Raw genomic sequence first — 14,932 nt, forward strand, 5'->3', positions numbered from 1 at the left:
TGACCGGGGAGAATTCGGAGGAGTGGTGTTATGAACGATAGAGCAACAACTTTTCGTTTGTACTGTGTTTAATTTTGTTGTCAATTTATATTGCTTTTTTGCACAGTTAGTGGAGATTGTCGCCCTGCGAAGTTATTACCTTCCAAGTGTCTAACGTGATCAACTTTTAAAAAAGGCTATTGACAAACAATCGATCAACTTGTTCAAAACTCGCGGTCGATCGCACCACAGCGAGTGACAACAACAGTCTGGAAATGGCCGACTGTGTAACTCGTGTAGAGCTTCATGTGTCTTGTAGAGGGCTGCTTGATAAAGACACGACTTCAAAATCTGATCCTATATGTGCACTGTATATTCAAGATTCACACGGAAAATGGGTTGAGGTAAGTTTTATTTAATATTGAAACTAAAACACAGCTACTAACTATGCATGAACTTAGCTTGGTTCAGCTTAGTTTTTTCCAGTTTTTTTGGAGAACATCAAGAAATCGTGTCTTCTTAATTAGAAAGATAGTCCAGTTCCAAGTCATAAAGATAAACTGGCAGCTAATGTTACTAATATTAAAGAACAACTTGACACGTTATTAAATATTCAAATTATGAAAACTCCCTCAGGCATTTGATTGTTTTTGGTTTGAATTTCTCGAACCAATCTGCGGCATGGACGTTCCCCTTGACCAGCGGTCGGGAAACTCAACGGCTCTGGACAAATCCAAAACCGGAACCAGGAAATCGTGGTTCCGGTTTGATTTTGCACCTGCAGGCACCAGAGATTGTGGTGAAACAAACAAGACTTAGTTTTCAACAGCCAATCAGATTCAGATGCCTTAGTGGCGGGCTTTCAGAATAGCCCAGAGGTGGGCGTTGACAAAACTTGGATCGGGTCAGACCGGATCGGATCGGACTGCGGATCAGATCGCGGATCGGATCGCGGATCAGATCACGGATCGGATCACGGATCGGATCACGGACTGGATCACGAAAAAAAAAAATAAAAAAAATAAAATAAAATAACAAAAAATAAATAAACAAATAAATGGTTGTTAGTATAAATCGGCGTAACAGCGGAACGCGGAACGGCGTATTATGAATTTTCTTGCCCCAATCGAGACAATGAAACGTACAAAGCCGAAGAAGTCAACGGAGCCGTTGGAAAAAAAATGAAGGGCCTGTTAAGTTACTGATTTCATAAAAAAAGAAAGAAAGAAAATAAAAAAGCCCACTAACTAGCGGTATTTTCAGTTGGTCACCCATCCAAGTACTAGCCTCGCCCAACAGGACTTAACTTCGGTGATCGGACAAGAACCGTTGCCTTCCATATGGTATCACAAAGAGCACGTAATTTAGCTAATAAAAGTTAAGACCAGTTTTAGCAGGAAAGTGCCAAATTGTACAAAAGATCCATTTTAACCAGGTATTACTTTTATAACCCTCTCTTATAACCCTCTGTCTCGTCTGACACTGATACCACAAGGAACGCATTGGTTTGTGTCCGATTGCCGAAGTTAAGCCCTGTTGCGCGTGGTAAGTACTTGGATGGGTGACCAGCTGAAAATATATCTTGTTGTGGGATTTTCATTTTTCTTTCTTTCTTTTTCTTACACAATCGGTAACTTTTCAGGCCCTTCTTTTTATTTTCCAACGGCTTCGTTGACTTGTTCTGCTTTGTACGTTTCATTGTCTCGCTCGGGGCAAGAATGTCCGAGGGGCAGTCACACTGTGCAGTCGCGTTTATAGCTTCTCTTTGAAATCCTCAAATCCTGGCTCTAGATCGACCTCGAAGGATTAATTATAAGAAGATGTGGGTGCCCTTTATTTTGTGGGATATATTTACTGTTTGTTTGTTTGTTTGTTTGTTTGTTTGTTTCTTTGCCCAGTTCTACGTAATCAGAAGTCCAGAGATCATATAAGCCGTAAACGACATTGCGGCCTCAGTTGTGTGTGAAATAAAGAAAAAATTGGTTCCGGATACCGCTGTCTGCAGGTCTGCAAAGTGATAATTTATTATTTTAATTAAGTTCATAGCAATAAATTAATTATTAAAAGCAATTAAAAAACAGAAAAAAAAATCTTGTTACGCCGATTCTCGTTCCGCCATTCCGCGTTCCGCCGTTACGCCAATTACTAACAACCATTTATTTGTTTATTTATTTTTATTTTATTTTTATTTTTTTTATTTTTCGTGATCCGGTCCGTGATCCGATCCGCGATCCGATCTGCGATCCAATCCGGTCAGATCCGGTCCGATCCGATCCAGGTTTTGTCAACGCCCCCCAGAGGTCCCGATCCCTGGTGCAGACAAGAAGGATCGCGACATCTGGGGACCCTTTCCCTTCTTTAGTTTCATGTTTTTAAAATGTTAGACACCCCCTAATGTGAGCCCATAATAGCAAGAATTTAAAGTCAGCCCTTGTCAACGCTGTAGGCCTAATTTATTGTGTTTTTACTTTAAACCAGCTATACATGTATATTCCAGATCATTGTATTGACAGATTCAAACTTGCACCTAACAATTCACACAAATCTAATGTCTCTTCTCATCGTAGCATGCTAGGACAGAAAAAATCAAGAATAACCTCAACCCAGATTTTGCCCAAGGAATTGTTGTGGATTATTATTTTGAGTTGGTACAGAAACTAAAGTTTGCAGTTTATGATGTTGACAACGAGACAAGCTCGCTGGATGATGACGATTTTCTGGGTGACATGGAGTGTAATCTGGGACAGGTATGGGGTAATGTTGATAACTAAAGTTCTATGTAATGTACTGCAATTTACATGTACCTACCCAGGGGGATGGTCAGAGGGGGAGGGGGGAGAGGGAACCTGGTTGTAAAGGAGGAAGTGCAGGGGAGGGGTAGTCAGAAGGAGGCTCTGACAGGAATAAAGATGGGGGAGAGCAACTTGGATTCCTTTGATGATAACTGAAGGTGGGTGCAGTAGGAAACATTTTGCAACATCCACCCGGAACTGGGTCAGTGGTTAGGATAATTTACAGGAGGTGAGGCATTCACACCCCCCCCCCCCACCCACCTGACCTCCTCCTCCTTCCCTTCCCTCTACTTACTAAGTGAACATGGTTCCTTTTAACACTTTCCAAAAGCTCTTATTTTAAAATAACTGTACAGATATTAACTGAAGGAATGCATTCTGTTATTGAGGCTCTTATTTGTCTCCCCATTAATTCCAGATAGTATCAAAGAAATCATATGCAAAGACCTTGCAAATCAAAGGAAGACAAGTTGGAACCATAACAGTGAGTACATACAAAATCATAAAATAATTCATTCTTTAAAATATTATATTAAATGTACAGTCAAACTTTACAAATAATATATTCAAAGACAGCTTTTAAGCAAAAGCCAATACATCTAAGATTCCTGAGCATGTAGCTTGACATGATTACCTCAGGGCTTGATACTAACGGTAGCCAACTAGCCAAAGGCTAGTAGAAATGCAGTTTTGGCTAGTAGATTTTGGACTTTCACTAGCCAAAAATTATGGCTAGTGGAAATTTCAGGCAGTTTTGTGAAAAGAAACCGCAAATTGAAATGACTCTGAGAGAACAGAACTAACAAGTACACTGTTGACAAATATCAAAGAATATGGACAAGCCAAAGTTACCGAAAAGCGAACAAACGATCATTGATAACTTCTTGTAGGACTTTCTGGTGATGAAAGGGACTTGTAAGTGAAAGAAAACTGTTTCTGCTTATTATTAGCCAGCCTGGTAAATCAAGCATTATGTGTAGGTTGTAACCTTAATCAGTGATTGGGTAAGGTTGCACAAACAACAAGGGGGAGAGGTCACGTACGTGAACGCTTTCAAAAACGATTTCATGTACCCCAGGGGGGGTACTCCGGCTTGTAAATGACGGGGATGATCGAAGGATTTTTTTGGGTTTGAAATTTTCGATTCTGGGATTTTTTTGGGTAAGAAGATTTGGCAAGTATTTTTTTGGGTGACTTGATTCAAATAGAGGATCTTTTAGGGTATTTTAAACAAACTAAAGTGCTTTGGCTCGGCCTTGGCGTATTTATGGTATGATGAATACCAAACGCGAGCGTTATTACCCCTCCTGGCAATTTAGGGGTAATATTTGACAAGGGATTTTTTTAGGGGTTATTTTTGCTCCAGGGATTTTTTAGGGTAATGTTGGAAGACTTAGGGATTTTTTTGGGCCCTGAGTTTTGCCTTCATTCGATCATCCCTGTCATTAACAAGTCGGAGTACCCCCCCCCCCCCTGGGTCATGTACACATTTAAGATTCGGTTCCGTTGGATACCCGAGATTATTCTGAAGTGGGTAGAAGCAAAAAAGCTAGCAAAAGACCCAATGAAGACAGCATAGTGCCTCCATGAAAACACAAGTTTTTGCCTTCGTGGAACACAGACTTTCCATGGATTTGGGAAGAAAAACCAATTTTGTCCGATTTGTCACTGGCTTTTGTCTCCGCTGGCTTGGGAAAAAAACCCCGAAAACCATGCTTGAAAGTTCAGGCTAGTTGAATATATTGGTTTTGGCTAGTGGTATCAAAGGTGTCACCAGCCACTAGGCTAGTTAGCAAAAAAGTTAGTCTCGAGCCCTGTATGTATTGCTATGTAAATTAATTTCAATATCCAAGGATCTTAATTGTGCTTACTTATTCAAGAGAGTGCTGGTACTGGATGCTGTCATCAAGCCGACACAATTAGTCAGAGATAATGAGCAAAATGAATAACAAATACATGTACTTTGTCATACATGTTCATATACAGACATATTGGCTCACAAAAAAAATAATAGCAAAGCTGTGCTCTAAGAATAAACGCAATGTGCCCAAAGGATCTTGTGTATGTGAAAAATCTTGGGTGCCCAGTTCTTAAAAGCTTTCATGATAACATGCAAGCACCCTTTCTCTGCTAGAGCACAGCTCTTCGAGCTGAACTGTGTCCCCAATAAGTAGGCCTGCCTTATTAGACGTGCTAGAAGATTTTGACACTTAAAGTTAATGATGATGATTTCATGAAAAAAGCTTAGAAATCAATACAGTTACATACAGTAAAAAAACTGTGTTTTTTTAAAATTATTTTTTAATGTTGTTTCCTTGTAGGTATATGCAGAAGAACTAAAAGGATCAAATGAAATAGTTCAGTTGACGTTCAGAGCAGCAAAATTGGATAAAAAGGTATGGTATTATTTTGATACACCAGTTAACATATAGCTTTTTAGTAGAATAGAAAAGCCATACATATAAATACAGTATGTGGTATTATTAAAAATAGGTTAATTTTAAATACTCAATCCGATGAATTAAAAACCTACAAAATGTAAAAATATGCCATTACACCTTTTCTTAGAGCAAAAAGTGAGGATTTTTACAAAATGTAAAAATATGCCATTACACCTTTTCTTAGAGCAAAAAGTGAGGATTTTTATTTGTCTGCACATTTTTGCGGGAACATTGTGAATAAAAAGAAGCAGGGATGTAGCAAAGAGTTAGCTACAGGCTAATCTAATTCGCCGGCTGAAAGGGAGCTGATCACCGTCTGAAGTTTCACTAGAAATCAAGGACTTTAGATAATTTGTAGATATAAAGAACAGATCTAGAAGAGATGACTGGGCTTTTTAATGAGCCGGCTTAGTTTTTTCTTAGCTACATTCCTGAGGTACTAAGATGGAGTGATGTATAAAGTCATGTGGAAAATACTACATTATTCTGAAACTCGATTTATCTTTTTTAAAATGTTTAAAACTTATTGTACACCCTGTAGGACTTTATGGGAAAATCAGATGGGTTTCTGAATCTGTCAAAAGTGAAAAGTGATGGCGGCTCCTTGCTTGTACATCGAACTGAGGTAAGCTGGCTTCAAGTGTGTACTGTATTAATGATTGTTCAATTTGGCATACAATCTGGTATTTTCCTTTTTTCTGTTGTATGGTTACCGTAATAATTTTATCATAATGAATGTAAAATAAAACATAGAACCAGATATTTGTACCAAGCCAGGGTAAAATTGAACCATGACAATAATTATATAATAATATGTCTTTGAAAAGTTTTGTACCCATGTAACAAATTATGCATAAAGTTATACACTGTACAGTATTTCTGAAAATCAGTGAGTAGTTACTGAGTGGAGTCCAGTTCAGTCTGTAATCATCCGATTAATTTTAAATCAGGCCACCATGCAGTGCGAGTGAAAATTATGTGTTTGCAAGCCAATCAGTCAGTCATGAACACAGTGTATCATGATTGTAGAACAAAGCTACATGTAATACATGTAGCTTTGTTCTACAATCATGATACACTGTGTTCATTATTGTATGTACAGTGATCAGGGATTCTGGGGAGATTGGTTAAAAATATTAATATCGTGATCATCTTTTTATTACCTGCATGCAAACAGGTTGTTAAAAATAACCTCAATCCATCATGGAAGTCGTTTGACATTCCACTTGCTACCCTCTGCAGCGGAGACTATGATGCACCAATAAAGGTACGGCAACATGTTCATGTGTTCTATATAGTTTTTACTGCATTAACAGAGCTTGAAAGGAATTGATTTTGTGCTTGCACTTTGGACAAACATATCTAAAAGTCTCTTTGCAAGGGGCAGTTATGTGCTTGCCTTTTAAATTAGGAGTAGTTTTTGTTAATTAACTTGTAACATTTGGCATGTAACATTTTGTGTTAGTTTTGATCTGGTGACGTCTTTACATAAATCTAAAATGCACTGCACTAAGAGTAACTTTCATTTAATTTTATGAGATCGCCAGATTGGATGTTATGGATGAAGGCAACAATAATGATTTGATTGGATGTGAGGATGCAACTCTTTGACAACTGATTGACGCTAAACAGTCTGGGGTATGTACTGTCTATTAACTGATGCCTTTTCTGGTTTGTTTTTATGTTTGATTGCGACAGATCGATTGCTTTGATTATGATGATGATGGAAGTCATGACTTTATTGGTTCAACCAGCGCTTCTGTTCGGCAGTTGTTAGAGTTAAAACAAAATGGGGTAAGGTGATTGTGTGTGATACAAAGGTATTTTTACTTTAGTAATTGCTATGCAGATAAAAAAATTAATGGAGGAAAAATCTCATATCCAGACCTGAGTAGTATAGTAGGATTCGCGGAGGAATACATGTACATTAACCTGGTGAGGTCATGGACTAATAAATAAAGTGCTGTGGATTTAATTAACAGCTTACTTATTCATGGGTCTATGACGTCACAGAGTTAATGTATTCCTCCACAAATTAATGAGATTTCTCTGCAAAAAAGAGGCCTAACAGGCCACTACTATACTACTGACTTGGATCTTTATTTGTTGCACAAGCTTATTTAGCTGACATTTGTTGCTCAATGCATTTTTAGAAAGTTAAGATGTCTTTCAAGACAAAAGGAAAACGATACATAAGCATGTTCCATTACTTAAAACAGAATATAGATCGTTTTCACAGCAGCCATACATGTTGGTGGACCAGAACAATAGACTTTCTCTCTGTTGGAAACTAAATTCTATTCTTATGCAAATTCTGGACGGGGGTTTGGTCCACCAATATGGCCACCTTGTCACGTGAGTGAAAACCATATATATCTAATTTAAAGAAAATAACGCATCAGCAATATACTGTGAGATTAAATTCTTTGTGAAATGATTTTATTTCAGAAAGGACTTGATCTGGTGAATCCCAAGAAGAAACAAAAGAAGAAAGGATATGTGAACTCAGGGGTGCTGTACGTTATTCAGTGCAATGTATGTACATGCTGGTTTAAACTACTAGTGGTTCTAACTTCTTATATTTTTAGGTGATGACATATCGCCTATCCTATTGACTTGTTTGAACGAAGATTTGCCAAAACTGCCACTTAGGTTTCCCCGACTGTACTGTACTATACTCTGGCGAATTTGTTTTGTAGCCGAAAGAAATCAACGGTTATATTCACATTGTTTCACTCTTCCTTAGATTATCAAAGTGCACACATTCTTGGATTACATTATGGGAGGATGTCAAATGAACTTCACAGTAAGTGCATCTAAAAAAGTGCAGCATTAATACCGACTACAAAGTTTTTGGTTTTGTGTTGGGAGAGTTTTCTACCCTCTTCTTGTAACGACATCATCATCATCTACCCCTTGGCTCGGCATGGAGGTTGCCAGGGCCATTGATCCTCCTCGCCCTTCAAGCCTCCCTGTCGCTGGCGGTAGCAGTAAGAATTGGAAAGTTTCCTTTCTCCGAAACTTACTGGTAGCCTTATCCAAATGTTTGAAGATGGGGTAAAGTGTAGCTTACGTTTTCGCTGGAGCAAACCAGTAAGGATGACCAACTTTTTTCAAAATCAGCAAACCAATTGAAAAAGATGGTACTTACCATTTGCAATGTTGGTTCTCTGTTATTGTTTTCCGTTGATGGGAGACTGGAACTGGGGAACCAAACAGTAAGGAATTTTGTGACGTTCTCTTCGGAACGGAAAACGAGAAGTACCTATTACGGAAAGGATCTTCCTGTTCCATCTGACTTTCAACCAAAATTTCCGCAAATGTTAAGTACTCATGAAGTTTTTATTTTTGGTTTATGCAGGTCGGAATAGACTTTACAGCATCCAATGGTGATCCAAGAAACCCTCAGTCACTGCATTATGTGAATCCTTATGAACCCAATGAGTATGTCAAGGCTTTGGTGGCTGTAGGAGAAGTTTGTCAGGACTATGACACGTAAGCTTGAATGCTATTTATTTTTTAACGACTGACTCTTGAAAGCTGGTACACAAACTTAGAACAAAGGGTTATCTAGCAGCTATTGAAAGGTCCCACTTGAATGGCTCGCTACCCTTCGAAAAAACAATAAAACAAACAACATAAACGATACCCCTAGCCCAAACACAATAGCAACTGCTACACTAGAGGACCACTAGAATTACAAGCCTAAAGAGAGCTGCTACACTTCTGAGAACACCTCTCATTAGATCTATTTCAACAACTATCGATACCTTACAAATGACTTATTCACGGCGGAAAAGAAAGGATCCTACCACAAAAACCAACACTTCTAAATTTCAATTCAATCGGGAATCAGTTTAAGGGCCACAGGTTTGTCAGTGGCCGTCGAACGACGGTTATGTGCAACCCTCGTATGTAAAACAAAGTTGATTTATTTCTTTATTTAAATTTTTATTAATTAATTTTCATTTATTACAGAACGACTTAGTTTTACTAACAATAGAGGGAGATTGACAAACTTTACACGAGTCTTATAGCGAATAATATCACGATCGGATTCAAGGGACCAGACTTATAACATCATCGACTGACGACAACTTTTCTCTTGACTCTAAAGATGACTTCCACTCAGTTTCCACTCCATTCAGGTTGTCGAAACGGCAGTTAGCAACAACAGTTCTTTTCAGAACTACTCTCACCCTGTCGATCACACTGTACGGACCACTCAAAAATAGGTTATCCCCTTTCGTCTCGTCTTCGGGAGGCGGATTTTTTCGTGGTTGCTCGGGAGAATCACATCTTGAGTGACGAAAAGTGCTTCTCAAAAGAATCAATCTTTTATTTTATCTTGTAGTGACAAATATTTTCCAGCATTAGGATTTGGAGCAAAGATACCTCCAGGAAACCAGGTAAGTGATGATGAAGCTATCATTCCAACTTCTAGCGTGACACAACTGCAGCTTTCAGATCGTAACTTCTGCTTGTCCCACGCTCATTTTAAACCGATTCTTCAGTTGAAGATGAATTAATTAGTATTTTGTGTTTGTTTTCTTAGGTTTCCCACGAGTTTCCTTTGAACTTCAATCCTACTAATCCGTATTGTCACGGTAGGAAAATTTGGATTTCTTTACCTCACAACTAATGTGTTATTAAACGTGCAATGTTGAGTGTTGTAGGAGACTCCAGGGTCCTTACCATTATCAACCAATGAAAATATTCCACTGGTTTACTTGCCTGAAAATACTTAAAGGACCCTAGTCAGCCATACCTTTGTTTTTGTTTACATGCAAGAATTTTGGTATTCATTTTTTACCCGGAGCGTGTCTAAACGAAAGAGATCATTGCACATGAAATTGTTAAACGTAATTAAACAGACTTCCAATAACACAACTTACAATAAGATTTTGCTTCACCATACAATTTTCATAATAATTTATTTCGATGCCATCGAAAATGGCGGAGGCTGACTAGGGTCCTTTAAACTCTAACATGCTGAAACTTTTGGGGTTGGGGCTGGAATTGATTATTTGACGTTTACGTAATATTCAAACCGTATGGTGTTAAGGCTTCTCTTCACCGATTAAACTGATCATAGCGTCTCTATTTTTTAATGCAAAAGAACGCAAGAACAGGTGCGAGCGAAGGGAGCGCCTCCCGTTTCGCACTGGCGTCCAGTTCTTTCGCGATTCCTTTCCTGCGTTTAATGATAGGGGCGAAAAATAGAGGGCTCTGAATAAGCGATTCAGATACATGTCCCAAAGCAGAAAACTAACCAGAAATCGTTTCCCTTTTTGGACAGGTATCTCTGAAATTGTCACCGCTTATCAGAATTGTATTCGCCAAGTTCAACTTTATGGACCGACAAACGTCTCACCGATCGTTAATCACGTGATTAGATTTGCGGAGCAGGCGGCCAAGGAAAACACGGCGTCGGTATGTACAGTGGAGTGTTAGTGATCATAATGTAAAGTCTCCTAAGAGCAGCGATACATTGTCAAGCAGATTGGTGATGAGAATATGGCGTACTGGTTTTTTTTTTTTTTTGAGCCCCCCCCTTAATTCATGATTTAACTCTGTAATAAAGAAATACTGGATAAATCACTATCCGGTGGATAGCGAAGTAGGTATTGTATGGCAGTTATCCAATGGATAGCGATTTATCCGGTGTATAGCGTTACCCGCCCTTTGATGAACAACTAGGCCCTGGGCGACAAGAGGTTCTGATGGAGTAAAGTGTTTCAATAGCACACATGTCATGTTATAGCTGTAAGAATCAAGATTCTAAAATGTTTCTTCTGTAGATATATTTTTTAACAGAGTAAAATTTCTGTTCACGAAGGTTGGCTGCATGCGACTACCCTTGACCTTGAAAGCCAGCTACAGCAAATGAACATGTTGCTTTTTTCTCTAGATATAGTAAAAATGCCAATCTAATTATTTTATTTTTGTTGATATCTTAACAGCAATATTACGTTCTTCTTCTGTTAACTGACGGTGTGTTGTCAGACATGGAAGACACAAAAGCCGCCATTATCAAAGCGTCTCGTCTGCCAATGTCGGTGATAATTGTTGGAGTTGGCCAAGCTGACTTCAAAGATATGAACGAACTTGACGCCGATGAAGGAAGGTAAAATACACTCTTTATATTTTATAAGAATCTAGTTTATAAGAATATCGAGGCTGAAATTTGCGAATTTTTAAGAATATTTTAAAAATAATCCCGAGGCTGAGATTTTAAAAAAGAATATAGTTTTTAGTTGAAACAAAATCAGGTATTTTCATTTCCGTCACTTTATCTCTGTGAGGAATGCTTTGTTTAAAGCCAAAACGGCCAGGCTGCAACGAAAAGCAATGGTACATGTGCACAATGTAACACGATACAGATCTGGACACTAAACACTTGTAATTGATTACCCAATACTTGCTAAAACGGGAATGTCAAACGGTATTTTCTAAGAATGTACATAAGAATATTTTCAGCCTAAAATCGGCAGAAAAATAAGAATATTCAGCCTGTGTCGAAAAAACTGTATTCTTAGTAAAAAAAAATGGTCTAAAAAATAAAATGGATTCTAGGAATAGAAAGATCGCGATGGAATCAGTAAGTTTGAAAAACTTAAGAAAGTTTTCCTTTGATTGACCAAACTGTGTGTGTTGTTGTTTTAAAGCGACTTACGACTTCATTTGACCAACGACAATAAACATGTTGTTTTTTCTTCAGGTTACGATGTGGTCATCATTATGCTGATAGAGACATTGTACAGTTTGTGCCGTTTAGAGAATTTAAAACAGTAAGTAATACAATGTTGTGTTTACTAACGCGATGTGAGATTGTTACATTCTACAGTACGTGGCCATACGCAGTCTGCGAGGCATTTGACTCATTGAATGAGCGTAAGGTTTCTTCAGTTTGAACTAAAGTTACAATTAAGGCCATTGTTCGTTTGCTTTCAAATTGTTTGTTTAAGTCTTCGTGTTTATAAAAAAAAGTGTCCGTGACGTTTACTCTTGATCTCAAAGTCCGCTTTATACGCACACCCCGATAATACGGAGACTTTTGCGTATCCCTTTGGTGTCTGTATTAACAAGGTTTCACTGATAAAGGAAATTTGCTTACCCTCATACTAATGGCAATCGATAGCATAAGGCCTGAATCCAGACTTATTTACCGTTTAAAGGAGCTACGCCACGGTGAACGCATCTTGATAAACTTTGAAAGTTTGTCTTTCGTTATCCGTAATCTTTGTCAGTTGAAACGGCTTGGTTATTTTTTCTCGTTTTAATTACTACTTTGGTGGTGTTTTTTTTTTTTTTGCGTTATAAATTTTTAATTTTGAGGTTTACTTTGATTTAGACACCTTTTCCATTCCTTTTCAACAGCAACCTCCAGCAGTCCTCGCTAAACACGTGTTAGCAGAGATACCCAAACAAGTACAGGAGTACTTCAAAAAGCGTGGTCTCGCTCCCATGCCACCAACAGGACCAGCACCTCCCTCCTTGGGGGGTCTCTAATGTCTCAGATCAACTTCATTTGTGCAAACCCGATTAAACGAAATCACTCGGCTCCGGAAATTTAGTATTCAGTATTCAGCAGTATCTTGGTATATGCGAGCACTTTCATTATATAAGTATAAAAAACGCCACAAAAATTTATAAAGAAATAGCAGGGACCACAATCATTGCTCATTATATATGGTTTTCGTTTGACCGGGCTTGCAGTCAGCATTTTTAAATATATCTTTAGCTAGGGTTTAGGACCTTTTATTATATACCAAAATTAAAATTTATTAATCGCACAACAATAGTAGTTACACCCATTTTCGCTTAATGAGTGACTAGCGTTTAACATGTTCTGTACGTAAAACAACAAGTTAAGCATTCATCAATGACTAAGTCTGCAAAGCAGTCCTTTCCTTTCCGAGAGCGTGCGAGACACGTGACAGTTTGGGGCGCAAACGGAAGTAAAAAGAAATCTTTTTGGGATTCTATCTCGCGTGCAAACCTTCGCACGCTTTCGGGAAGAAAAACGACTGCTACGTGAGCTCATATGCACGATAATGTATTCATAGGAAACCCATACTTAGTAAGACATGTAGAATTAACGTAATGTCCAACAAGATTTGAATTAAAGGAATATAATTTCCTTGTATGTTTTCATAGAGTTATAACACAAGTTAATATTTTGGGAAAATAAGGAAACCCATGCGCTTGAATTTCCGTCGCCGTCTCAAGTTCTCCAATTATTCATCAGGGAATTTTTTTTCTGTTGCGTAACATGACGAAATCTTTCAATAAAGGTTATTTTTAGAAAGGTCGTCACATCCTTTATTCTTAAAGATATGCGCCAAAGCAATTTTTTAACTGGAATTTTTTTTTCGATTTAGTTTTTTCTTCAAATACAATAAATGCACAATACAATCACAATTTACGCAACATTGCAACTTCACTGATACAAGTAGAATTACAATTCGATGTGACATTCTTATTTTCAAATTTTTCTCGTTCTCATGCCGCTTGTTAGGATTGAAACCTTTACAACTTCTCAGCAAGCCTTGATTGGGCTGTTAACAGTAGTATAATGGTTTTAGTCCGGCGGCTTAGCTCGAAATTTTAGTTGAATTGTGCACTTTTTGATACAAGCATGAAACTTGGCACACTGAAAGTGGTCACCAACAGAAGTTTTTTTCAGATATAGTGCCAAGCCCAAAAAACACCGGTTTCTATGGAAACCATAATTTTTTTAAAATCAATGAAATTTCGTGAAATATTTGTTTGTCCTGGTTTATAGACAAATACTATTATGTCAGGAAGTGATATCAAGTCGCACGTACAAAATTTGTATAGGAAGAGTATCTACAAATCCGCTTCTTATCTCCCACCACCCCTCACCATAAATCAATGTGATTTCTTTGGACTGGGTGCCAGTGCTTTTTTATAAAGAAAGACTTACTTAGAAGTTGCGCTATTAGCGACCTTTAGATTGGACTACGAGTACGAAATTGAGAACGAGTACGAGTTTTCAAACCAAATTCGTGTGCCTCCTATAATCACTTACCTTAAAGTTACTATTGTTAGCGTATACTAATTTAAGCGTTTTTTTTTTCGCGCAAGATTTAGTGACTACTTAATTTAGCGATTTTCTGAAAATTTTTTAATAAAATTGTGATATCTTGTAAACCAGTTTTAATGAATATATAGCTAAGACGGAAATCATTTGCATAGGCAGAAAGAACAAAGTTACCGGCATTTCTACTATGTTTAATTGTCTTTATTTATTTATTTTTTTCTTTTGAGGTGAGAGGAATGATACTTAAATTAACGAGTATTAAATTTGACCAAGTCAAATTTTAGCGAGTACTAAATTTAGCGATTTTCGCCCAACTCTAAAGGTCGCTATTAACTGGTAAAAAACTAAGCCTAAGTTTCAGTCGGCTTCTCTTGTCGTGCGCTACCCGAGCGCTCGTAAAACCAAATCTATAGGTAATAATAATAATAATAATAATAATAATAATAATAATAATAATAATAATAATATCTTTTATTTAGACACGATAAATTTACAGCATAGCTGATGTGGTCGTGTTTAAGTTACCTAAGAAATAATCATAACAAAAATAACACTAAGACAAATACGAATACTAACTAAACTTATTTACAATATAAAAGATATTTACAATATTTACATGCACTAGCCTATTTACAATTTTCTATTTACAATAT

At 37.5% G+C, this 14,932-nt stretch overlaps 1 protein-coding gene across 1 annotated transcript; it reads left to right on the forward strand.

Moving 5' to 3' along the window:
- The first annotated feature begins 22 nt into the window (after window positions 1-22).
- LOC144628891 (copine-3-like) lies at window positions 23-13,490 on the forward strand. The gene is made up of 16 exons (XM_078487003.1): window positions 23-383; window positions 2,547-2,726; window positions 3,190-3,255; window positions 5,093-5,167; window positions 5,754-5,837; window positions 6,390-6,479; window positions 6,911-7,006; window positions 7,661-7,747; window positions 7,959-8,018; window positions 8,574-8,707; window positions 9,567-9,621; window positions 9,768-9,819; window positions 10,512-10,645; window positions 11,176-11,339; window positions 11,934-12,003; window positions 12,593-13,490. The coding sequence occupies exons 1-16, from the start codon at window positions 255-257 to the stop codon at window positions 12,722-12,724; spliced, it is 1,608 nt and encodes a 535-aa protein (XP_078343129.1). The 5' UTR covers window positions 23-254; the 3' UTR covers window positions 12,725-13,490.
- The last annotated feature ends 1,442 nt before the right edge of the window (window positions 13,491-14,932 follow it).

This window comes from Oculina patagonica, chromosome 10, assembly GCF_052425735.1.
Source record: "Oculina patagonica isolate OP01 chromosome 10, crgOcupat, whole genome shotgun sequence".
NCBI lineage: Eukaryota > Metazoa > Cnidaria > Anthozoa > Scleractinia > Oculinidae > Oculina > Oculina patagonica.

Coding starts and splice junctions, on each gene's coding strand:
- LOC144628891 (XM_078487003.1), top strand. CDS start 255: ATGGCCGACTGTGTAACTCGTGTAGAGCTTCATGTGTCTTGTAGAGGG. Junction 384..2,546: donor CACACGGAAAATGGGTTGAG/GTAAGTTTTATT, acceptor TTCTCATCGTAG/CATGCTAGGACAGAAAAAAT. Junction 9,820..10,511: donor TACTAATCCGTATTGTCACG/GTAGGAAAATTT, acceptor CTTTTTGGACAG/GTATCTCTGAAATTGTCACC.